Source organism: Ascochyta rabiei, chromosome 16, assembly GCF_004011695.2.
Source record: "Ascochyta rabiei chromosome 16, complete sequence".
Taxonomy (NCBI): Eukaryota; Fungi; Ascomycota; class Dothideomycetes; order Pleosporales; family Didymellaceae; genus Ascochyta; species Ascochyta rabiei.
Genome location: NC_082420.1, coordinates 245,457 through 267,426, shown reverse-complemented (window position 1 = coordinate 267,426; position 21,970 = coordinate 245,457). Strand labels below are relative to the sequence as shown.

General features: G+C 49.2%; 6 protein-coding genes across 6 annotated transcripts, besides 36 other annotated features; 5 read left to right on the top strand and 1 right to left on the bottom strand.

Annotated features, from left to right (window-relative positions):
* Window positions 1-70: 70 nt before the first annotated feature.
* Window positions 71-112: a tandem repeat.
* Window positions 113-595: 483 nt separating this feature from the next.
* EKO05_0008987 (uncharacterized protein) lies at window positions 596-2,029 on the top strand (the record flags this gene model as incomplete). The annotated part of the gene is made up of 1 exon (XM_038941861.2): window positions 596-2,029. The coding sequence occupies one exon, from the start codon at window positions 596-598 to the stop codon at window positions 2,027-2,029; it is 1,434 nt and encodes a 477-aa protein (XP_038795602.2).
* A 2,393-nt stretch (window positions 2,030-4,422) lies between these two features.
* Window positions 4,423-4,465: a tandem repeat.
* A 1,189-nt stretch (window positions 4,466-5,654) lies between these two features.
* Window positions 5,655-6,230, top strand: EKO05_0008986 (uncharacterized protein; the record flags this gene model as incomplete). Its single annotated transcript, XM_038946676.2, has 1 exon — window positions 5,655-6,230. One exon carries the CDS (start codon window positions 5,655-5,657, stop codon window positions 6,228-6,230), a length of 576 nt encoding a protein of 191 aa, XP_038795601.2.
* A 143-nt stretch (window positions 6,231-6,373) lies between these two features.
* On the top strand, window positions 6,374-6,715 carry EKO05_0008985 (uncharacterized protein; the record flags this gene model as incomplete). The annotated part of the gene is made up of 1 exon (XM_038946675.1): window positions 6,374-6,715. One exon carries the CDS (start codon window positions 6,374-6,376, stop codon window positions 6,713-6,715), a length of 342 nt encoding a protein of 113 aa, XP_038795600.1.
* Window positions 6,706-6,904: a mobile genetic element.
* Window positions 6,838-6,901: a tandem repeat.
* Window positions 6,905-6,937: 33 nt separating the features above from the next.
* Window positions 6,938-7,438: a mobile genetic element.
* Window positions 7,439-9,416: a mobile genetic element.
* Window positions 7,892-7,923: a tandem repeat.
* Window positions 9,416-9,549: a mobile genetic element.
* A 271-nt stretch (window positions 9,550-9,820) lies between these two features.
* Window positions 9,821-9,918: a tandem repeat.
* Window positions 9,919-10,501: 583 nt separating this feature from the next.
* Window positions 10,502-10,540: a tandem repeat.
* Window positions 10,541-10,707: 167 nt separating this feature from the next.
* Window positions 10,708-11,241, top strand: EKO05_0008984 (uncharacterized protein; the record flags this gene model as incomplete). Its single annotated transcript, XM_038946674.1, has 1 exon — window positions 10,708-11,241. The coding sequence occupies one exon, from the start codon at window positions 10,708-10,710 to the stop codon at window positions 11,239-11,241; it is 534 nt and encodes a 177-aa protein (XP_038795599.1).
* Window positions 11,242-11,537: 296 nt separating this feature from the next.
* On the bottom strand, window positions 11,538-13,260 carry EKO05_0008983 (uncharacterized protein; the record flags this gene model as incomplete). Its single annotated transcript, XM_038942110.2, has 2 exons — window positions 11,538-12,572; window positions 12,616-13,260. The coding sequence occupies 2 exons, from the start codon at window positions 13,258-13,260 to the stop codon at window positions 11,538-11,540; spliced, it is 1,680 nt and encodes a 559-aa protein (XP_038795598.2).
* Window positions 13,259-13,269: a tandem repeat.
* Window positions 13,270-13,304: a tandem repeat.
* Window positions 13,305-13,347: a tandem repeat.
* A 223-nt stretch (window positions 13,348-13,570) lies between these two features.
* EKO05_0008982 (uncharacterized protein) lies at window positions 13,571-16,578 on the top strand (the record flags this gene model as incomplete). The annotated part of the gene is made up of 3 exons (XM_059637439.1): window positions 13,571-13,843; window positions 13,918-16,466; window positions 16,533-16,578. 3 exons carry the CDS (start codon window positions 13,571-13,573, stop codon window positions 16,576-16,578), a joined length of 2,868 nt encoding a protein of 955 aa, XP_059493422.1.
* Window positions 13,803-13,841: a tandem repeat.
* Window positions 13,899-13,911: a tandem repeat.
* Window positions 13,912-13,957: a tandem repeat.
* Window positions 13,958-13,993: a tandem repeat.
* Window positions 14,376-14,484: a tandem repeat.
* Window positions 14,691-14,728: a tandem repeat.
* Window positions 16,579-16,862: 284 nt separating the features above from the next.
* Window positions 16,863-16,919: a dispersed repeat.
* Window positions 16,920-17,381: 462 nt separating this feature from the next.
* Window positions 17,382-17,928: a mobile genetic element.
* Window positions 17,692-20,274: a mobile genetic element.
* Window positions 18,584-18,617: a tandem repeat.
* Window positions 19,637-19,645: an inverted repeat.
* Window positions 19,637-19,880: a mobile genetic element.
* Window positions 19,743-19,751: an inverted repeat.
* Window positions 19,743-19,975: a mobile genetic element.
* Window positions 19,872-19,880: an inverted repeat.
* Window positions 19,967-19,975: an inverted repeat.
* Window positions 20,275-20,509: a mobile genetic element.
* Window positions 20,510-20,585: a mobile genetic element.
* Window positions 20,530-20,538: an inverted repeat.
* Window positions 20,530-20,620: a mobile genetic element.
* Window positions 20,612-20,620: an inverted repeat.
* Window positions 20,621-20,881: 261 nt separating this feature from the next.
* Window positions 20,882-21,128: a mobile genetic element.
* Window positions 20,927-21,970: part of a mobile genetic element that runs on past the window's edge.

Sequence of the window (21,970 nt, the reverse complement as noted above, 5' to 3'; positions counted from 1 at the left end):
TCTCGGTCGTCGTGCTCCTGGTAGAGGTCGTGGGAAGAAGGCGAGGCGCAAGTGCTGTGCAGCTGTACCCTCGCGGTGTCGCGGTGTCGCGGTGTCGCAGTGTCGCGGTGTCTCGATGTGATCGCGGTTACTCGATGTGATCGAGTAAGATACGTCACGGATCTGTACCGGAGCCTCCCCACGCGAGGCTGGACCCTTGCTTGCCTGCCTGCATGCTTTGGTATTGCTACCGGATCATCTCGCCCCGCGCTCGCCCGTTGCCACACGTTGCCAAGCAAACAAGGCACGACTCACGCGACCATCGTGTAGCATGCCGGGCAGAGCAAACATGCGAGTCGAGGTGGACTGCGAGCGCTCCGCGGCTGTGGTGCCTTGTCTTGACCTTGTGAGTCCGCCGCGCGTCCGTTCGAGTACGAATACGCGCAAGGCCCCACCAGGAATGCCGTCTAGACGTGGGTTAGGGGCTCGGAGGCGTCGGCACCATCCCTGAGCAGCTCCTGACTGTCGCAAAACCACACAGCATAGGCCGACTGCCTCCAGACGCTCCCTTTCTCGTCGTTTGCAAGCAGATGAGACGCGCTCACAGCTAGCGACCATGCTCGCCAACAAAAAGCACCTCATGCCGCGCCCGGCTCGCGTCGTCCTCTTCCTCGCTCTCGTCTATGCTTTCTGCTGGATCAAGGGCTGGCCTGCGTACTACGACGACGAGGAGCTGCCCCCAAGCCAGCGGCCAAAGTCGACGACAGCCCTCGGCGAGCATCGCGTTTCCGCAGACCACCTAGTCGTTACCATCACCACCGCCGCCACCGACGCCTTCACCAAACTCGCGCCAGCCTTGCTGTATCTCGATGCGGCCCACCACAAGGAGCTGCTGCTGATGGGTGACCTGATGATGAACATTGGCCCGTTCCCCGTCTTTGACGTCCTGGCCAAGTACCCCAGGAAGTACGTGGCCGACAACGATGAGCTGGAGAGGTACAGGCGGCAGATCGACTATGCAAGGAGGAGCATACCAATCAAGAAGCTGCACGAGGACGATCCAACAAAAGAGCAGGCAGTCTTAAGAACCTTGGCCAAATACAAGATACTCCGCGCAATGGAGAGCACGTGGGAGTATCGGCCGAAGCGGGATTGGTACGTCTTTACCGACGAGGAGACCTTCATCGACCGAGGCAATCTGCTCGACTGGCTGAGCCAGTATGATCCCAAGCTCAAACACTTCTTCGGAAATCCACCAATCAACAATGTACCTGATGCTTTTGCGGCTGGCGGCACCTCCTTCATAGTTTCAGGCCAGACCTTGCGCCTCTTGTTCGAGGACCGCAAGACCATGATGCAGAACTGGAAGAACTGGGATCCTAAAATTAGGGACTACCCCTCAGCCATCCACTTGGTCCAAGATTTTCTTAAAACCGAGCTGAGTCTCGACATGGTGAGCTTCTGGCCCGGTGTGTCTGGCTTCGATCCAACAACCATCTCTTTCTCACCCGGTCTCTGGTGCGAACCGGTTCTTATGATGCACCATGTTTCCGCCGATATCGGCAGCAACCTGTACACGTTCAAGAAAGAGCGAACGGAAGACCACAAGACCGATAGCGCATTGCGATACGCGGATCTGTGGCATCGATTCATGGCCCCTGAGGACCTCAACCAAACTCGCCATGACTGGGATAATCTTTCCTCCGAGTCTGCGAATAACCGTTGGAACATTTTGTTCGAGGACGAGGGCAAGCCAGACGGCAATCGCGCCACCAGAGGAGAGGAGTCTTGGGAGGCGTGCAAAGCGTCTTGCAACAGCAACAAATATTGCGTGCAGTGGTCGTACTCGTCCGTTGCCGCACCCAATTGGAACGAGAACGGCCTTACCAAATGCCATCTGAGCAGCAGCATGCGCTTCGGTGCGCACACCGACCCAGAGGAGGTCCAGGTCAACGGCGAGCACAAACCCCGGACCTGGACGAGTGGATGGAGGAAAGACCACTTCAAGCGTTGGGCGAATCAGGAGCGGTGTAAGAGCCAGCAAAATTAGTAAAATTCCAAAGTCTGTCCCAAAACCTCACTGCAACAGTGCTTGTTTGCCTGCATGTTGCGGCAAGGTCGCCGCCATTTTCGATGCCTGCGTGGTTGGCTCATTCTCAATCGCGACTGGCTATGCCGGATGGTCTCGACCAGCTTGCCAGACCGGTAGCCGGCTGGTGGGCATGTTCGATCGTTTGCTGATGCATTCTCGGTATCGGCTTCTTGTTGGTGTAGTCTGCGACACTCCATGGCGACCTATTGTGCTCTGCGCGTTGTACAGACACAGATTCAAGTCCAGCTGTACATAGCCTCAGGTCGCAACGCTGCGTTGTTGGCACATGCCGGTGATTACTTACAGTATTTGCTGTAGCTTTGCATGGTTCGTGCATGGTGGAGATGGTGAGGTGGGCGTTGTTTGAAGAGCGTGCGCTTAGTGGCTCCCTCGAGCCTTCCATCTTGGACAGCAAAATGTAAACAACACAACGGTAACGCCCGCGCCGACATCAACACCAAAATCCGCGTGCACCTCACTCTCGATACTCACATCTGATGGTGCGCGCCTGAGTTGCGCTTGCTATTCCCAACAGCGGCTTCTTACCCAACTCCTTCTCTGCAATTCATCTCCACACGAACGTACAAAACCGGGTAGAACGACCACTCCACAAGCTACAACAGCTCAGCCAGCGAGCGATCTCTACACTCTGTCACTGGGTGACATACCCGTCTTCTCTCCCAATGACCAGGCTGAGCTCGATGAAGCCGACAGAGCTGACTTTGCCTTTGAGCTGGACGCTGGCATGCAAACTGTATGCAACAACGTCATGGAGGTCTTCTTCCACGATCGCCGGCTCCGGGCAAGCATCTGGGCCCCCATTGCCATCCTCCCAAACCCAACACTGTACAGCACTGTGTTCGACTTGTGCTCAGGCTTACGCACGGGTCAATTCAACGGCGCACCGTAACTCACTGCATGACAGACAACAAGTGTAGAGCCGATCACTCACGAAGAGCGCATCTATCTGCTAAGGACTGATCGTCGAATCCACTAGGATGTTAGCCACGCTCTGGGTTATGTATGGTGGCAGCAACAACAGCGACAGGCTCGGATCCTTGCGCAAGCCGCAGCTTCAGGAGATACTCGTTCGTCATCAGCGACTGCATCTCAAGCGGTCCCAGGCAGTCTCGCCCCGGCGAATGTAAGTCACGCGAACACGGCTGTGGTGACTGTACCAAACAGTGTGGCAAGTCAATCACCGCCTGGCACGTTAAGATACATGGCTGGCAGTGCGGATAGATCGCACAAACAGAAGAGAATGAGCGTGAAGAACCTGTTTGAAGCCCCCGAACCATACGTCTCCGCTGGCCGTTGTGCGGCCAATGAGCGCGAGCGATCCAGATAGTCCACGACCGAGAACTGTATGGCCAACACTGGTTTCTAGAATAATCCTGCCTCACGGAGCAAGGACAATTTAAGACAACGAATGGACGATGAAAATCAGAGTGAAGTCTTCGAAGTGCCATCAATTGTAATTTGCAAGACCAGAGGAACACAGTACGCGATGGACCACAAAGGTGAAGGAACTGCCACCGTGCTGTGAACTTTGTTTTCTCGAGGGTGACTCCTAAAGCCATTGCTTTCCTGTATTGAAAAACCTGTCTTGCAATCGAATAGAATCCCGTGTCTCGAGCTCTCTGAAGGCCATCTATACTCGCTTTATTGCTTTCCAAACTCTTTGTCTTCATTACGGGTGCTGTTTCGGTGATCCTTGACACGAAAATTCTATCGTCATTTACTACATGGGATACTATCGAATACCCTCAAGCCAACTATAAGACATCTGCATTGACAGTTCAAGGGCCACGGATACGACGACAACTGCGAGAGAAAGCATGTACATGGACATAGTGCCCTGGTTGCGCTCACGCTGTTAGCGTGGTTTCCTTCTCTGTACACAGTTGCGAATTCAATCCAACCTGGCTGTATACAACCCCTCACTATTGCAGCAACACGGTGTGCAATATATGGCCACACTGATTAGCAATCTAGTAAGAACCGCTGCTACGACCAAACTCAGCCTATGGTCGACCACGTCTTCCAGCTCACCAGCCCACGTTGGAACGAGTGGGTTTCGAGCTTGGCTTACAGTGGGACGGAACGGTCCCAAAAGGTGCTGAGCAAGTCGAGGGAGTACCAATCGTCCAGCAAGAGATGCAGGGAGTAGAAGCTCTTGACGATGCGTGGGAGCGCAAAACTGAATACGATGGCGCCTGCAGAGGAGCAGCTAGGGGTGTCTTGGTTCATGGCTATTTGGTGGGACTCACAATCGGCGTTGCCATTACCCCACAACTACCAACAGTGTGTTGCAGCTCTGAGTTGGCCAATCACTTGTAGATCTTGTCATTTCCAAAGTCCACAGTTCAGTCATTTCCAGAGTCCACAGTCCAGTGACTAACACTAGACTGTAGACCCACCGGCTGCTACCGAGCTAAACGCTGTATATTTGGTTGCATAAGAGATTTGTACAGTACTGGAAAACGCATTCAACTTGTCCCACGAGTAAAGACAGCTGACCTTGAGGGAAGGACCAACAACCGTGGGAGCCGCTCTTCCTATGCAGCTTGGTAGCATATCCAGAGTAAGTCAAAAGAGATTTTGAAGTTCAACGTTCAAGAATAGCAGCAACAGTCTCCATACCCTCCACTCGCTGAGTGGAAGCCGGTACCTGCCAGTGATATGTCAGCGCAACACTCAGCTGTGAAACCCACCAATTATTACATCCCGACTAGGGTCACCAACTTGAGGAAATCTTCTACCGAGAGCTCTAATGACGACAATGGAAAGGGGTTTCACATTGTTTGTCTGAACACTAACCTTTCATTTCTACGTTTCATCATATCAACGGGGCCACAGGCAAGGTCTTGGAGACGGCAAGAGCGCGAGCTGGCTACAGAATGCAGTTGGTGTCGAGAGAAATGGGGGATTCCAACAGATTGTTTGACCCTTGTGGGGCCGACTAAGGAGAGGTGGGAGATAGATGATGTGCATTGAAAGGAAACATGCTAGGCGTGTCGCATTCTAACACACCATTGTTCTTGCCGCTACCTACTTCTCAACAATGTCTGCACAAAGAGTCTCTTATTTTCTTCGTTTGAGTCTTGCACTTCTGTAATCATGAGCGGCTCAGCGGCTCCAGGCGAGAGCTGTGTCGGATCGCTCTTTTCTCGCAGATATGGTGAAGTGAAAGAAGATGTTGCTGGGACGATGGGGGAGACGGTTTGTCAATGCTGGACTGTACGGACGGCAGAGTCGTAGACGTATCCATGAGACTGAAGTTGGAAGCATGGAAGGCAGGTGTTGAGCTCGAGGCTTGAGGGGTTTGTGGGAAGACTGACCCAATCGCACGATGTCAGCAGCCCTGCAGATCGATGCAACTGCGATGTAGTAGGATCGATGCCAAAGGAAGCGGACACTACGACAACCCCCACCTTGTGGTGGGGCATCCCGCTGTCGCCCCGCTGCTAGCACAACCAATCACATCTCCCACGATGCACGATGTAGCTGACCATCAACCCTCCGCTCTCATCACAGCAAGTCCTCTACCAACGCGCCCATTCAAGCCATGACATCCCAAGCCATGTATGAGAAAGCGCTCGCGGCCATTGACGCTGCCCACGCGCTAGACCCCAACAAGACGACCATCAACGGCGAAGAAGTCCCCTACGAACTCCACTACGCGCAGAAAAGCACTTCCTACCTCGAGAAGCGTGCGCCCGACGCGCCCGACCATCTCCGCCTCGCAATCCGCGCCCAGCACTTCCGCCGCTGGGAAGTCCCGCGCGCCAGCTACCCCATGACGCGCGTGGGCTATCACGCATGGCGGACGTACCTCAAGAAGCGACAGGCCGAGCTCGTCATGGCGATATGCGAGGAAGCCGGGTACGCAGCCGAGACAATGCAGCGCATCGGCGCCCTGATACGGAAGGAGGATCTGAAGCAGGACGAGGAGACGCAGGTGCTGGAGGACGTAGCCTGTCTGGTGTTTCTGGACGACCAGTTCGAGGCGTTTGAGAAGGAGCATGACGAGGACAAGATCATCAAGATCCTGCGAAAGACGTGGGGCAAGATGACGGAGCAGGGACACGAGCTGGCGCTGCAGATTCCCATGAGCGGGAGGCCCCAGGAGCTGATTGCAAAAGCCTTGGCTGCCTAGGCGTTTCCACCCACCTCCATCCCTCGACCTCGTGGAGACGTGACTCTCCGCCCCGCACATGTCGGCTTGTAAGGGCCTTTGACGCCAAGGCCGTGCAGCTGGAAACGAATCGGCCAATCACGCAACCCAGAACCATTCCGCCGATGCCTACCAACCTCCCCTCCACTGCAACCACGAACCCACGTAAACCTGGCCTCGCCTTTCAAAAACCACCTCTCCCAACCTCGCTCACGCCACATGATCTCTCACAAACCAAGAACGAATCCATCACAAGGCCACCGCCACCGTCAACACCAGGAACCCCTCTCCAACTCAGCATTCGCGCAGACGGCGCACAGAGTCTCGTGACAGAGCGTGGAGAGCGCGAGCGTGCAGCGAAGTGGAGCAGGGCGGGCAGAAGGGAAATGCGCAAGAGCAAAGTAAGGAGAGAGACGGATGGTGGGAAAGAAAAATGGCAGGGGGAAGTCGAGCCAGGACACGCTTGAGCTGACCAACGCTAAGAGCTCAACCTTGCATTGGCAGCTCCACCTGACCAACGCTAGGGATTATCTTCTAAACCTATTTAGAAGATAATTTAAACATGTTAGGATTATATTTATAACAACTCTTAGAGTTAGTTAATTTAAGGTTAGAGTTAGCTTAAGGTAAGAGTTATTTTTAGGTTAGGGTTATCTAGTAACGTATTTAACGGGTAAGTCGGCCACACGGGCGAGTTGGCCACTCTGCCAAGACCACACCAACATTCTACCTTATAACGCGATAACTCAACAACAACATAAACCTACGCCCTTAAAAGAGGCTGTAATACAGCTTGCGCTCTAGGCACTTAAACAAGACGCAAACCTTACTATATAACGCGCTGCAGCTATATACAACACGCCTTATAGCATACTATATAATTAATACACAGGACAACCTATATAAGCTAATTATACGCTAATTTAACAGAATATAGATTAGACTAAGGAGGATGTAATTACTAAGTATATTCTTAAGCTAGATATATAAGGATTTGCCTCTTAGCTAGCTGCTATAGCTAATATAGCTAATTCTTTGCGTGCTAAGTATAATATAGGCTATGTTAGCATAAACTAGCCTAATATATTTATTAAGCGCTGCCCTAACCTTAAAGTAAAGTTTAATTATAAGTACAACTATTAAAAAGCCCTTTATAAGAATCTAGAGATTATATAAGGCTAGTTTAGGCTTAACGTACTCTACAGGTGAGCGGATCAAACGGGTAAGCGGATCACTCTGCCAAGACCACACCAAACCTCCACCTTACCACGCAATGCCTCAACAACAACATTAATCTACGCCCTTAAGAGAAGCTACAATACAGCTTGCGCTCTAGGCAATTAAATAAGACGTAACACTTACCCTGTAACGCGCTGCAGCTATATATAACGCGCCTTACAGTATACTACACGCTTAATATACAGAACAACCTGCATAAGCTAATTATACGCTAGTTTAACAGATTATAGACTAGACTAAGAAGGACGTGATTACTAAGTATATCCTTAAGCTAGATGTATAAGGATTTACCTCTTAGCTGGCTGCTATAGCTAATATAGCTAATTCTTTGCGTACTAAGCGTAATATAGGCTATGTTAGCATAAACTAGCCTAATACGTTTGTTAAGCGCTGCCCTAACCTTAAAGTAAGGTTTAATTGTAAGTATAACTATAAGAGAGCCCTCTGTAAGGATCTAGAGATTATTAGGGGCTAGTTTAGGCTTATAGCAAATGTTAAAGCTAAGTATAGTATCTAGGACAATAACATATATAACTTTAATAAGACAGGCTTTATAATAGGCTAGATATTAACAGGAGTAGTTGTTACAGGCTTAGAGTGTTAAGGACGGCTAAAGGCAGTATAGTAGGGCAATTAAGAGTAGACAACAGTTATACAGGGCATTAATGGTATAAGGTAGGCTATTCTACCCTTTATTATCTTTAAAGGCTGCAACCACCTCTCTACCTGGTATAAAGAGGACAATCTGCCCTATAACTAGGTTATTGGAGTCTCTAAGAACAGATAGACTACTAACAAGCTTGGTCTAGACTAGTTAAAGCACTTTAATGCCTATACAAAGACGCGCACCTAAGGAGTGCACTAGCTACTCCTTATTAACAGCCACAAGAGCCATAACTCTCTTAACTTCTAACAATACTATAAGGAAGTAAAGATTGTTACACTATGTATGCCTCTATACTTATCTTACCTCTTATAACTACTAGATATAGGTTATTTTGCCCCTCTAAAAAAGGTATATAGGCGCTAAGCTAAGAATCTTATATATAACTATATTACTTATATTACTAAAACTAAGTTCCTACTATGCTTTATAGACGCCTATAAGGAGACATTTACTTCTAGTAATATCTAAGGAGGCTTCTAAGGCGCTAGAATAGTCCCCCTTAACCTAGAACGGGTTATAATAGGTCTTAATGTCCGCCTACGTACCCTACCACTACCTACTGTAGAAGATAAGCCCTGGCAGTCCTAAACCCTAAGCACTACCCTACAATTAGGGTCGCAATTAACGCTAGTTTAAGAGAGGATTTAAAGGTATGCAAGCAGCTTACTAACTTTAATAGTTAAGGCCTTTAAAAAGCTTACTAAAGGCGCAGCTATAGTAGCGCATAAGCTAGTGTTAGCTTAAAGAGAGATTACTAGGCTTTAAGCAGTAAATAAGGCTGCTATGCGACGTAAATTGCATAAAAGAAAGCAATTATAGCAGGAGAAAGTCCTAACAGCTAAGGAAGGCCTTTAATTAACTACTCTAACTAAGTTTAGGGCGCATAGTAATAGTAAGAAGGTAAAGAAGCAAGTGCGCGCTAAAGGAGGGGAAGTAACCTAAAGACGCTATAAAAAGTGCTATAATATTAGACATAACTTACGTACATGTAAGAAGGCTGTAGAAGATGTTTCTAAATAATATTATATACTGCACTACTATATATAAGGCCAAAGTGGGCTAATGTAAGCTATAATAGGGTAGAGATTTGGTGTGGTCTTGGCAGAGTGATCCGCTCACCCGTTTGATCCGCTCACCCGTGGAGTACGTTATAAACAATACCAATATGGGCTAATGCAAGCCATAATAGGGTAGAATATTGGTGTGGTCTTGGCAGAGTGGCCGACTCGCCCGTGTGGCCGACTTACCTGTTGAATACGTTATCAGTTATATTTTATTGTTGTAGAGTGCAGCAGCTACAAAGATTTTAATCTTAGTGTTCTTGCGTGTTGCTTGGACTAAGTTGGTGAGTTGGTGGTCAGGTCAGCTTTAGCGTTGGTCAGCTCAAGCGTATCCTCTGGTTGAGCGAGTAGTGATTGGCGAATTGAGTATGGCCCTGCCAAGCAAGAAAACGAGCGAGGGCCGGCGGGAGATGCTGAATTCATTACATGTGCACGCCGCTTTTTACTGCGCGAGGCTCTGGTTGGACAGTCGTGCGAGCAGCGCCACGTTAAGGAAGAACATAGTGTCTTGCATGACTGTGGAGATGGGTCTGGCGGGATGGATGGTACACGGTTCTCGAGAACGGAAGGTTAGTGAATACACTGAATACACTAAATACAGTAAATACAGTGAGTACAGTGAGTACAGTGAGTACAGTGAGTACAGTGAGTACAGTGAGTACAGTGAGTACAGTGAGTACAGTGGGTACAGTGAATACAGTGAATACCGTGAATGCAACAAACACCACTCTACCAACCTACCAATCTTCCATCCAACCCCAGAACCCAAAGCCCAGCACCCCACAACAACTTCTCTATCTCTATAGAGCGCGCTAATTGATTCTAACCTAGTACCTCCAAGCCCAAGCATCCATCTCACCCCCCCAGTCGCCGTTGCCGTCGCCGTTGCTATCTCATTCCATCCCAGCTCTTTATCCATCCATCCCAGCCACTCCGCCATCCGAATTCTAGTTGTTCGTAGACGTCAGGCTTTCGTACACCACGCTGCGCAAACGCTGCACGAGGCATTCACCCACCCCACCCGCGTTCACCCTCTTCCGCGCCCCGCCAACCCCCCGCTGCCCGCACGCAGACGGCGCGCAACCCCCCGGTGCCATCCCCCCCGGTGCCATCCCCCCCGGTGCCATCCTCCGCGTGCCATCCCCCGAGGTGTGCAGATCGGCGCGTTCAGATGGCCCGGTACAGGAAAGCGGCAAGACAGTGTTTCAGCAGAGGATGCCAAGGCCCTATACAGGAAACGCGGAAGCACGGGCGATGCATGGCTAGCTGGTTTTGTGGGCGCACTAGTAGGGAGGTGGGTCCTTGGGTGGTAGGTAGGTAGATAGAGGCGTGGGCGAACTCGTGTGTGATGAAAGGGCACGGGAGACGGGGTATATAAATTGTGTTCGGCGACGCAGTACTTTGTGCAAACAAACAAGCAACGCCTCACGCCGCAACGCACCCTACGCAGACGCTCCGCAAAGGTGCAGCTTGATACCAGCCCTCGGCCATCATGAAATTCAGCATCCTCCTTCCCTTCCTGGCATACGCTTCAAGCGTCTCCGGGGCCATTACCTGGACGCTGTCCAAGTCCGCCTCGCCCTCGGCCGACGAGTCCGACGCCTATGCCAAGATCGAAGCCGCGATGCGTCTCGCCGTCGCACGCTACGGTCGCTACTCGTCCGCCAGCAAGACAATCCGCGTAGCCTATGCTCCGGGCGTGCCGACCGCGGAGGCAAACTTCAACGGCGACCTGCGGTTTGGCTCCAACAGGGCGTACATGAATGAGCGCACGGCCATGCACGAGATCTCGCACACGCTGGGTATTGGACAGACCAGCGCGTTCGACACAAAGTGCGCGGCGGGCGATTGGCGGACGGCGCTGCCGCTGCTGAGGAGCTGGGATGGTGCGAGTGCGGTGATTAACTGCGGAGGTGGACACATCTGGCCATATGGACTCAACTACGATACCGAATGGAGTGAGACGAACGCAGATAGGCATGTGCAGCTCATTGATGCAATGATCAAGGATGGGTTGCAGGGCTGAGTGTTGCTGTGTAGCTGTGGCGATGCTTCGCGGTCTGAGGAAGACGTGTTTGCATCGGACACTATTTGTTTCTTGTCCATAGTTTGCGTCAGTGACAGTTTGACTGAGATTAGGAATGGTCAAGGCTGAATGCAAGGCTCAGACTTGCCTTTTACAAGTTCAATCTCACCAACACCACGTACCATACGAGGCGCCACTTAAGCAAGCGACAACGTCTGAGGAAGGACTGGTGTGTCGAGCATTTGGGTTGTGTATAATCATTGCCAGGGAAGAGGAGAAATTCTAGTCTCACTCACTCATGTCAGGACATGCGTCCCCTTGGTTCTGCCGGTCTCCATTTTTGCAGTCCGCGCGCCGAACTGGATAGCGCGCTTCTTCTCTGTCGCAACGCGCTTCATGCCGAGCTGATAGGCAAGGATCCTCAGTATGCGCTTGGCAGGTTCGATGACCAGCGACGGATCGTCTGAAGGCCGGTACTCTGGCTGGCCAAAGTCGCACTTGTCGGCGACCGAGAGGCGGAGCGCTAGGGCGATCAAGTCCTCATCGAGGAACGGAAAGCGCACCTCTTTCCGAGAGTCGCTGATGACGCGGTCGTCTCGTCCGAGGTTGCGCTTGCCAAGGCGGTCGAAGTCCAGCTCGAGCTCTTGGATGAGGCCCTGGTAGCCGTGGCGGGAGAAAGCGGTTGCGTGGCGCTGATAGCCACCGAATAGCTCGTCTGCGCCGAGGCCAGAGAGCAGCACACATGCAGGGGTTGTGTAAGGCTTGGTCGCGCCGTCAGTCGGGGAAGAGACGACGCCATTTCCACGCGAGGCGAAGTAGAGAGCGTACGATATGGAGAGGTCCATCTCGGTGTTGTGGGGGTGCATGAGCGCCATGACCGTCGTACGGTGTGCCACTGTTTCTGTGTACGGCACGTTGACTGGGACAAACCTCCACGTGCGGCCTGGACAGACCTGCTTGAGCTCAGCATGTGACGAGCGTCCTGTGATGCGATCTGGACAGAGCTCGTAAGGGCTGGTGCCAGGTTCAAGCTTGCTGTGTATGCGCGGGTTCTCAAAAGCGACGTTGAGCAAGTCAATGGCTTGGTCAAGGGGAAGCAGATCGTGGCAGAGTCGTGCGAGGATGGTGCAGTCGAGGCCGCCAGAAAACAAGACGGCCACTTTGGCTGCGTGGTTAGGGGATTCCGGTGCAGGGCTTACGGCTTCCCGGACGTGCTGGGTGCGAGCTTCCAAAGATTGGAGCAGGGATGCTTTGAATGGATGCAGGCTTCGGTAGTCGGCTTCAGCGGTACATGTTGGAATCTGGCGGTTCATGGGTGGAAAGGGCAAGGCCTGCAGGTGTCAGCAAGCTCCTCGGCGAACAGCACCTACCCACCAATGAAAGAGGTGAGGTTGCGGGCTCTCCGATGCGAGTATGGGGGATATGGGTTATGTTGTGTTGGTTTGGTGAGGTCAAGTCCATGACGTAGACACCGTCGGCTTCCACCTCAGCCCACGCGTCACCTGTGGCGTTGTCGCACACACTCGACAAGACAAGGGTGCCGTCTGTTGTGGACTTTTTCAGCAGCGAACGTCGCCCAAGGCAGTCTCTTCCATAGAAGATGCGCCTGTTTACAGCATCGAAGAAGACGATGGCGTAGGGACCTCTTATGGCAGACAGAAGCTGAAGCACCGAAGCGGTGGCATCCGATGGTGAGCTGGTAGACGCACACGTCTTGAGCAGAAGGTCGAAGACGAGCTCGGCGTCGTTGCCTGCAACGGCGTGTCCATGAATCGACCAAGCCTCGCCGTTCCAGCAAAGCACAGAGCCAGCAACTTTGTCTAGCAATGGCTGGGGCACGAGTGACGTGCCTCGCAGGGACAGCACCGTGGACAAGAAGGTTGCATGGTGTTGTTGCGGTGAGAGGACTACTTGGTGCAGGCCCGTGTGATCAGGGCCTCGGTTATGTAAGCGTGTCGCAGTGTTGTCGTCTGGTGCCACGTAGCCATGGCGGCTGAGGGAGAAGAAGATGCCGCACATGGCGCTGGCGTTGGTGTTGGTGTTGGCGTTGGCGTTGGTGTTGGCGATGGCGATGGCGATGGTGTTGGCGATGGGTGCGTGGTGTTGTGGCGCAGACAGGTCCAGGCGTGATGTGTTGTGGCGCAGGCGGTTGGCTAGCGGGCAGGGCGGGAGCCAGAGGCCGAGGGCTGGTTGGAGACGCGGACAGGGTCAGGGCAGGTCCGACGGCGGAATCCCTCGACCGAAGCTCGCCGCCGCGACTGCAGGTCCATGGGAAGCGACTCGCCCACGAACCCACGCCGTGCCCAAGTCGCATCGCCGAACGCGGCCCATGTCTCGCCCGAACGCAGCTCCGCAACCCGCCGCAAGCCAGGACGCACGCCATGGAGACACACGGCAGCACGCACACGGGGGGCAGCACGCACAAGAGGGGCAGCACGTGCACGTGCACGAAGAGGGACAGCCTGCAGCGGTCGACGATGGCATAGCGACGGCGAAGGGGGAGCCGATCGAGCAGGCGCCGGTCGAGCGGGCGCCAGACTCGGGCGCAACAGTCGACAGCACGGAGCCGAGCAGGCCAGCGGAGCGAAGCACGGCGGAGCTGGTCGAGCAGCTCACGGCCAAGACGCAGGCCATGGCCGTCGAGTCGTCGCCCCTTGAGTCCGAGTCCGAGTCCAGGTCCAGGTCCAGGTCCAGGTTCAGGTTCAGGTCCACGTCCCCATCCACGTCCACATCCACGTCCACGTCCAAGCCCGTCCCGTCCAGCTCGACCCCCCTCCCGTCCAGCTCGACCCCCCTCCCGTCCAGCTCGACCCCCCTCCCGTCCAGCTCGACCCCCCTCCCGTCCAGCTCGACCCCCCTCCCGTCCAGCTCGACCCCCCTCCCGTCCAGCTCGACCCCCCTCCCGTCCAGCTCGACCCCCCTCCCGTCCAGCTCGACCCCCTCCCGTCCAGCTCGACCCCCCTCCCGTCCAGCTCGACCCCCCTCCCGTCCAGCTCGACCCCCCTCCCGTCCAGCTCGACCCCTCCGCGAGCACCCACGCCCACGCCCACGCCCACAGACAAGGCAGCCGGCAAGGCGCCCGTCCGCTCTCCCTCACCGCCGCCCCCACCACCCAAGGACGACAAGTACCTGGCCACCAGCAACAACGACATCCACAGCAACAACAACAGCCACAGCAACAACAACAGCCACAGCAACAACAACAACAACAACAACAACAACAGCCACAGCCACAGCAACAGCCCCAGTCGCTCCACGTCGCCGCTGTCACCGCCCCCGCCCCCGCCCCCGCACCACGACAAGAGCGCGCGCTCCTCGGACGATGCCGCCGCCGCCGACTACACGACCAAGCTGGACGGCGCCGACCACGCCGCCAACGACGACCACTCGGAGATCCAGAGCATCATGGAGCAGTTTGACAAGGCAGCCGCGCACACGGCCGACCCCAGCTCCCCGCGCCTCGACTCGCCCGCCTTCCCGCCCCGCCGCTCGAGTCTCATGCCCGTCGACAAGCCGCTGCCCACCCCCGCGCCCGCGCCCACCCCCGCGCCCGCCGACGACGCCGCCTCGGTCCGCTCGCTGCAGTCGCCCCCGCCGCGCACCTCGTCGCTCTACCGAGTCGGCACCAACACCTCCTTTGTCGAGCCGAGCTCGCCCAGCGCACACGCCCCCAAGTACAAGCCCGCCCAGCCAGCCCCCGAGCCCGAGCCCGACCTGCCCTTTGACTTCCACCGCTTCCTCGAGCAGCTGCGCCACCGCACCGCCGACCCCGTCGCCAAGTTCCTACGCTCCTTCCTGCTCGAGTTTGGCAAGAAGCAGTGGATGGTCCACGAGCAGGTCAAGATCATCGCCGACTTCCTCGACTTCATCAGCAAGAAGATGGCCCAGTGCGACGTCTGGCGCTCCGTCTCCGACGCCGAGTTCGACAACGCCCGCGAGGGCATGGAGAAGCTCGTCATGAACAGGCTCTACCACCAGACCTTCTCCCCCGCCATCCCACCCCCCGAGCCCGCATCCCCGCGCAAATCCCGCCGCCGCCAGGAGCCCCCACCCCCCGGCCGCCGGGGCCAGCACCAGGAGGACGTGGAGCGCGATCAGGTCCTGGCCCAGAAGGTGCGCATCTACAAATGGGTGCGCGAAGAGCATCTCGACATCCAAGACGTGGGCGACAAAGGCCGCAAGTTTCTCGCCCTCGCCCAGCAGGAGCTCCTCAAGATCAAAACCTACCGTGCGCCCCGCGATAAGGTCATCTGCGTCCTCAACTGCTGCAAGGTCATCTTCGGCTTCCTGCGCACCTCCAAGTCGGACCAGTCCGCCGACGCCTTTGTCCCCTTGCTCATCTACACCGTCCTGCAGGCGAACCCAGACCACCTCGTCAGCAACGTGCAGTACATCCTGCGATTCCGCAACCAAGACAAACTCGGAGGCGAGGCGGGCTACTACATCTCCTCCTTGATGGGCGCCGTGCAGTTTATCGAAGGCCTCGACAAGACCTCTCTCACCGTGACCGACGAAGAATTCGACAGGAACGTCGAAGCTGCCGTGTCCGCCATCGCTGAGAAGCACGCCCCCGAGTCTGCAGAGATTCACCCCGAGTCCGCAGCCGGGCCCGTCCATGTCCATACCTCCACCCAGAACCACCGCATGCCGAGCCCGCACTACCACCACATCTCTGAAAAATCAGAACCTTCCCGCCCCGAAGTCATCACACGCAACTCCATGGAAGCGCAAACGGCAGGCCCGCGCCGCTCCACTTCGCTGCGCAACAGAGACCAACCCGACTCAAAGGACGAGCCGGAGGAGGAAAACGCCGCCGTCGCCGGCCTCCTGCGCACCATCCAGCGGCCCCTCAGCACCATCGGCCGCATCTTCTCCGACACAGACACGCACGCATCGAGCAGTGCACCGCCGCGGAGCAGCTCCACCCCGCTGTCCCCCAACGCCCACCACCACCAGCAACACGGCCACGAGCGCTTCCCCGGCGCCCAGTCGGCCCCGTTCAGCGAGAAACCCCAGCTCCCGCCCCGCCTCTCAGCCGAGGAGGAGCGCGCGCGCCAGCGACTGAGCACCCAAGACGCAGCGGCGCGGCAGGCAAGCGCAGAGGCGGAGCAGGCGCGTCGCATCCAAGCGCAGGAGCACCAAGTCGTCGTCGAGACGCTGACGGGCATGTTTCCGCAGCTGGACCGTGAGGTCATCTCGGATGTGGTGCGCGAGAAAGAAGGCCGGTGAGTTTTTTAACCAACATCCAAGTCATGTGAGCAGACGCGCAAACACGTACTTACCCATCGCAGTGTAGGACTCGCAGTCGACGCGTGTCTCGGTCTTGCGAATCCGTAGCCCGCGGTATCACAGTTGAGCAGCAGAGCAGACAGAGCAGAGCAGACGGAGCAGAGCAGACAAAACAGACAGAGCAGAGCAGACAGAACAGACAGAGCAGAGCGGACAGTACAGACAGAGCAGAGCAGACAGAACAGACAGAGCAGAGCAGACAGAGCACAGCATAGCGTATCCCGGAACCATCCAAACCAATCCACTCAACTGAAACCACTCCATCCACTACCCCTCAATCCATCTCGTTGAAATACATTCAAGCCCCATCAAGCCCGTGAGACCAAGCTTTCAGGGCCCAGCTCTGCCCACTGAGCCAAGACAACCTGTAGAAGGTAACCATGCTTACTACCTAAGAGGGACCTTGGTTTTTTTTGAGCCGATCAAGCGTCGCGCACGAGCCACCAAAAAAAACGCGTTTACACTCCCTTTCATGTTTTAGGATAAATGACGGATAAGCCCAGGCCACCCACTCATCATTAACATCAACATACTGAACCAATACCACGTTTACAGGCCTATTTTGCTCTATTTTATTCTACGCCTTAGTGTACATAATGTCAGATAAGCCTTCTACTATTAACTTAATAAGCGTTTAGCAGAGAACAACATAGAACAAAATAGGCCTATAAACGTGGTATTGATTTATTATGTTAATGTTATTAATAGGTAGGTAGCCTAGGCTTTTCTGCTAGTTATCCTAAAACCTAAAAGACTCCCTATAGTAAATACTACTAGAATAGTAAATTTATAACATTTTATTATAGTAAAGGATAATATTTCTGTAAGCTTACTACAGATTAAGTAGACTATAGACCTTACTAGGATTAGATAAGGTAATTAGACTAATTACACTTTAAGATTAGGGTATAGGGGTTACAATCTACAGAATATAGGAAGGATATAAGCTAATTACAGTGTATAGGGCATAGTAATTATAATAAGTTATTAAGTTTAGCGTAAGCAAATATAACAGTGTTAGTACTTAGTAAGAGGCTAAGGATTATATAATATAATTAGGCTTAGTATAATTAGTGCGATTAGTAATTAGTATAATTAGTAATTAGTGTAATTAAAGAATCCTTAACACTAATTAGTCTCTATTACTAATACTATTATCAGAGTATATAGTTAGTAGGAACATAAACCTTATAGTTTATATTTAACCTTATTAATTAAGTTTTTCTTTAGAATCTTAACCTACGCTTAAACTAGATAGTCTACTCTGTACTATTTAGTACACCTTATCTTTACAAGCTTTGCTTAGTTAATAACCCTAACTAATCTACTAGTACTTATCCCTAAGAACTAATAGAATTAGTGCTTATAGTCTTTAACTAAAGTATAACTTTAGCATTTTAAACACCCCTAAGATAAGTACTATTAGATCCTATGCTACTCCTAGTAACTCTACGTCTAGCAACGTTATTATAGACATAACTGTTACTACTAGCACTATAAATATTAATAAGCCTAACCTCTATTATAGAGACTGTAGTAAGCTTAATAACTAGCTTATATAATAGAACCTCTTCTTTACCTTCTAAGGTAAGAAGGTTTCTAAGGTTAAATAAGTAGTCCTTACAGCTAGCTATATACGTAGTAAGGTGTTTACCTAGATTAAGCTCTTTATATAGCAGTACTAAGCTAGTAAAGCTCTAGATAATATAGATGTATAGATAAGGGACTTTAACCTATTTAAAGAGAAGATTAAACTAATCTTTAGAGTCTCTAACAAACTACATATTACCTACTATAACATTTAGAAGATTAAGCAGGGTAAGTTAGCTGCTAACTACGCTGTAGAGTTCTAGCAGCTTACTGCTAACAATAACTAGAACAACACTGCTCTAATTACTATGTTCTAATAAGGATTAGAGCCTAAGGTTAAGAAAGAACTTATGCGCACTAGCGCAAGCACAGAAACCCTTAATAAGCTAATTAATACTACTATTAGTATTAGCGTACAACTCTATAAACTTTAGTAGGAACTTTAAGACAGCTCTAGAGCATGTACTACTGCTATTACTACTAACTATCTGCTACTAAGGAACTAGTAGCGCACAACCTAAACAGAGGATAATAAGGAGGCTGTAATTAGCTAAACACTAGTTACTGTATTTATGGCAACACTTAGAGTAGATACTATAGATCTAAAGCTATAGACCTCTTAAACCTTAATAAAGAACTACCTAAGTAATAGAATAAGAAGCCTAGAGGGGGTAAGTAATTAGAAGGTAGTAAGGACTGCTACAACTGTAGCAAACTAGGCTACTTTACTAGGAATTACTAGATAAATAAGGTTTACTGCTAGTTAAGTGTACTTACCTATAATTATAATAATATAGATGCTAGTAAATAGGAAATTCTCACTAATAATATAGGATAACTGCTAGAAGACCTAAAGTCTAGCCTAGAGGACAATAACAACTATATTATACCTCTAATTTATATAGCAACACCTTACTAGAACACCTAAATAGGCAAAGAAATAGAGTACTACTCTAAAAACAATTAATAATACTACACAGTAGAATATAAAAGGACTAAAAGTAGAGTTTAAGTAGGTAAGAAGTATAACAGACCTTTCTACAAATAAGGAACGCGTTACTTTACCCCTAATAGTAGAGAGTTAATAGTTATAGAACTAAAACCTAAAAGCGTATATAAGAATAATATACTTAATAACATTATAGCCTATAAAGAAATAGATAACTACTAGTAAAAGATAGATAACCTACTAGACACCTTAAGATAAGAGTTTAACTAGATTAGCGCCTTACTAACGCGTAAGCAAAAATGTATAAATAGATAGTATTAGAAGCGTAAAGATAAAGAAGCCTATTACTAAATGTGTTAAGAACTTGTTAGCCCTATAGTAGGACCTCTAACTAGAGAATTTACACTAGAACTCTAAGAACTTGTTTAACAGTTTAGAAAAGAAATTAACAACAGTAAAAAGTTTACTAATAACCTAGAAAAAGCTAAAGACTAGCTTTAGTGTAAGTAGGAAATATAGCTTAGCCTAGAACGTATACAAACGTAGAAAGAAAAGCTACTACTAATTAGCCTATAACTATAGTATATTCTAGACTACTAAAACTTAAAATATAGAAACCTTATATAAATAGTATACTCTAAGAATATATATATAGCCTAGTGTAATAAGAAGCTTAGTATAGGATAGTTTCTAGTATAATAAGGCCTCTGTTATAACTAATAGTACTAGTGTTATAATAACCTATATAAACTTTATCTTATTAATAAACACTAGAAAGTATACTTTTCTAGTATAGATAACTTATACGCTATAATATAAATATAGTTAGTAGTTAATAGAAACTACTATAACGCATACTAGCAGAACTACCTTAATGTAGACTATAAGAAGCACTACTCTACTAAGGAAGCTAAAGGGTTTAGTAATAAGGGGACTTTTTTAGACTAGCGCCTACAAGCCCTAGAGATTAATCTATTAATAGGATTAGGAACAATTACCTTATTAAGCTACCTGTTAAACTAAATAGTGTAGCCTTAATAGTACTCTTAGACTTAGAAGTATAAGTAAGTTAAATATCTAGAACAGTAATATAGTAAGCTAGACTTAGATTATATTTTAAGGAGAATACTTACTTACTCTAAGTAGCTAATAGAGAATTAATACTAGACAAACTGCTAATTATATTTAAAGTAATAGCAGCATCCTATTAAAGTTATACTTTAGTTAAAGACCGTAAACACTAATTACATTAGTTTCTAGGGATTAGTAGTAGTAGATTAGTTAGGGTTATTAACTAAGCAAAGCTTATAAAGATAGGGTGTAATAAATAGTATAGAGTAGACTGTCTAGTTTAAGAGCAGATTAAAATTCTAAAGACAAACTTAATTAATAAGGTTAAACACAAACTATAAGGGTTATATTCCTACTAACTATATACTTAAGATGTTCTATAGTCTTATAAGATAAAGTCCTATAGTCTTATAAGTCTTATAGAATCCTAAAGAATTCCTATAGAACGCTAGTTATTTATCTTATAAACTCTTTAGCTTACTTAGCCTTTATCTTATAGAACGCTTTACCTGTTATAGCTCTAGCAGCTTATACGTAAGTTATCTTATTATTACCTATAGGGTAATAGCCTACTTACTAGCTATTATACTACCTTATAATATCTATTAATAAAACCTAGTAATTCTCTTCTTAGGATTTATATTCGTAACACTATCCTCCTTCTTTCTAGCTTATGTTCTTATAAGCTAAATAAATAATATCTTATAGTACTATCTATTATTATAAGCATAGTAATTCTATAAATAATAAAGATTAGACTATTATAGTTACCTGTAAGCGCTGTACTATTAGGCGCTAGGCCTAAAGGTACCTCTACTAGTCTTAGCAAGCTACTATAGGGCTAGTTAGCCTAGAATATATAAAGGTGTTAGAGGTTATTACTAATACTCTAGTAATTAGTCTTGTTACTACACAATACGTACCTTAATTCACCTACTATTCTCCTTAACCTTATCTTCTTTTATAATTTTCTTATATACTCTTTATATTCTAATTAATCTTATATTATAATTAAAAATAGACCTAAACTACTATAAGTCTTAAACTAAATTATCTAGGCTTACTGTCCTTAGAGAGGGACTAAGACAACCTACCTTTAGGAGAGCTAGTAGAGCGTAAGGTAACACCTTCCTCTATAGATAAGAAGATACCTTAATAGACACTAAGTGTCTATAGTACCTTAAGAGAATTAGTAAGTTCCCTAGGTAGTATATCTTACCTTAGAGTTTATATCTATAGGGTAACTATAGCTAAAAGGGGTTAAAATAGCGTAGAAGTAGGTAATTAATAATAGGAGTTAGAAAACTTGTGTTAATAGTTAAAAGAGATAAAAGACTAAGAAGAACTTTCCTCTTTTTATAAACTTAGACGCAAATACAACAAAGAAGATCTAGTAATAATCCTATTCTTCTAAAAAGTACTAGAAGGGGTAGAGAAACTATAATCTTCTCTATCTATAAATCTTTTATAACTTAAACCCTTACAGAAGTATATAAAGCGTAACTACGCTAAATATAACTATTAGAAGAGAAATTATAAGAGATACTTCTTCTAATCTCTAGTTAATTTCCTTATAGAGGAATAGAAGATTAACTTTAGTATAAGGTACCTCTTAGAGAACCTAAAGACGTTATAGTAGGCCTACTACATAACTAACTACTATAATTAGTTAACCTAGAAACTAACGTAGTAAGAGCTAAAGAGAATTATACTAGATACTCTAGAAACGCTAGCTAAATATAAGTAAGTAGCGTATAAATCCTTTAAGTAATATAAGTAGTAAAAATCTTAGTCTTCTATAGATCTATTAGATTTTATATATCTACTATA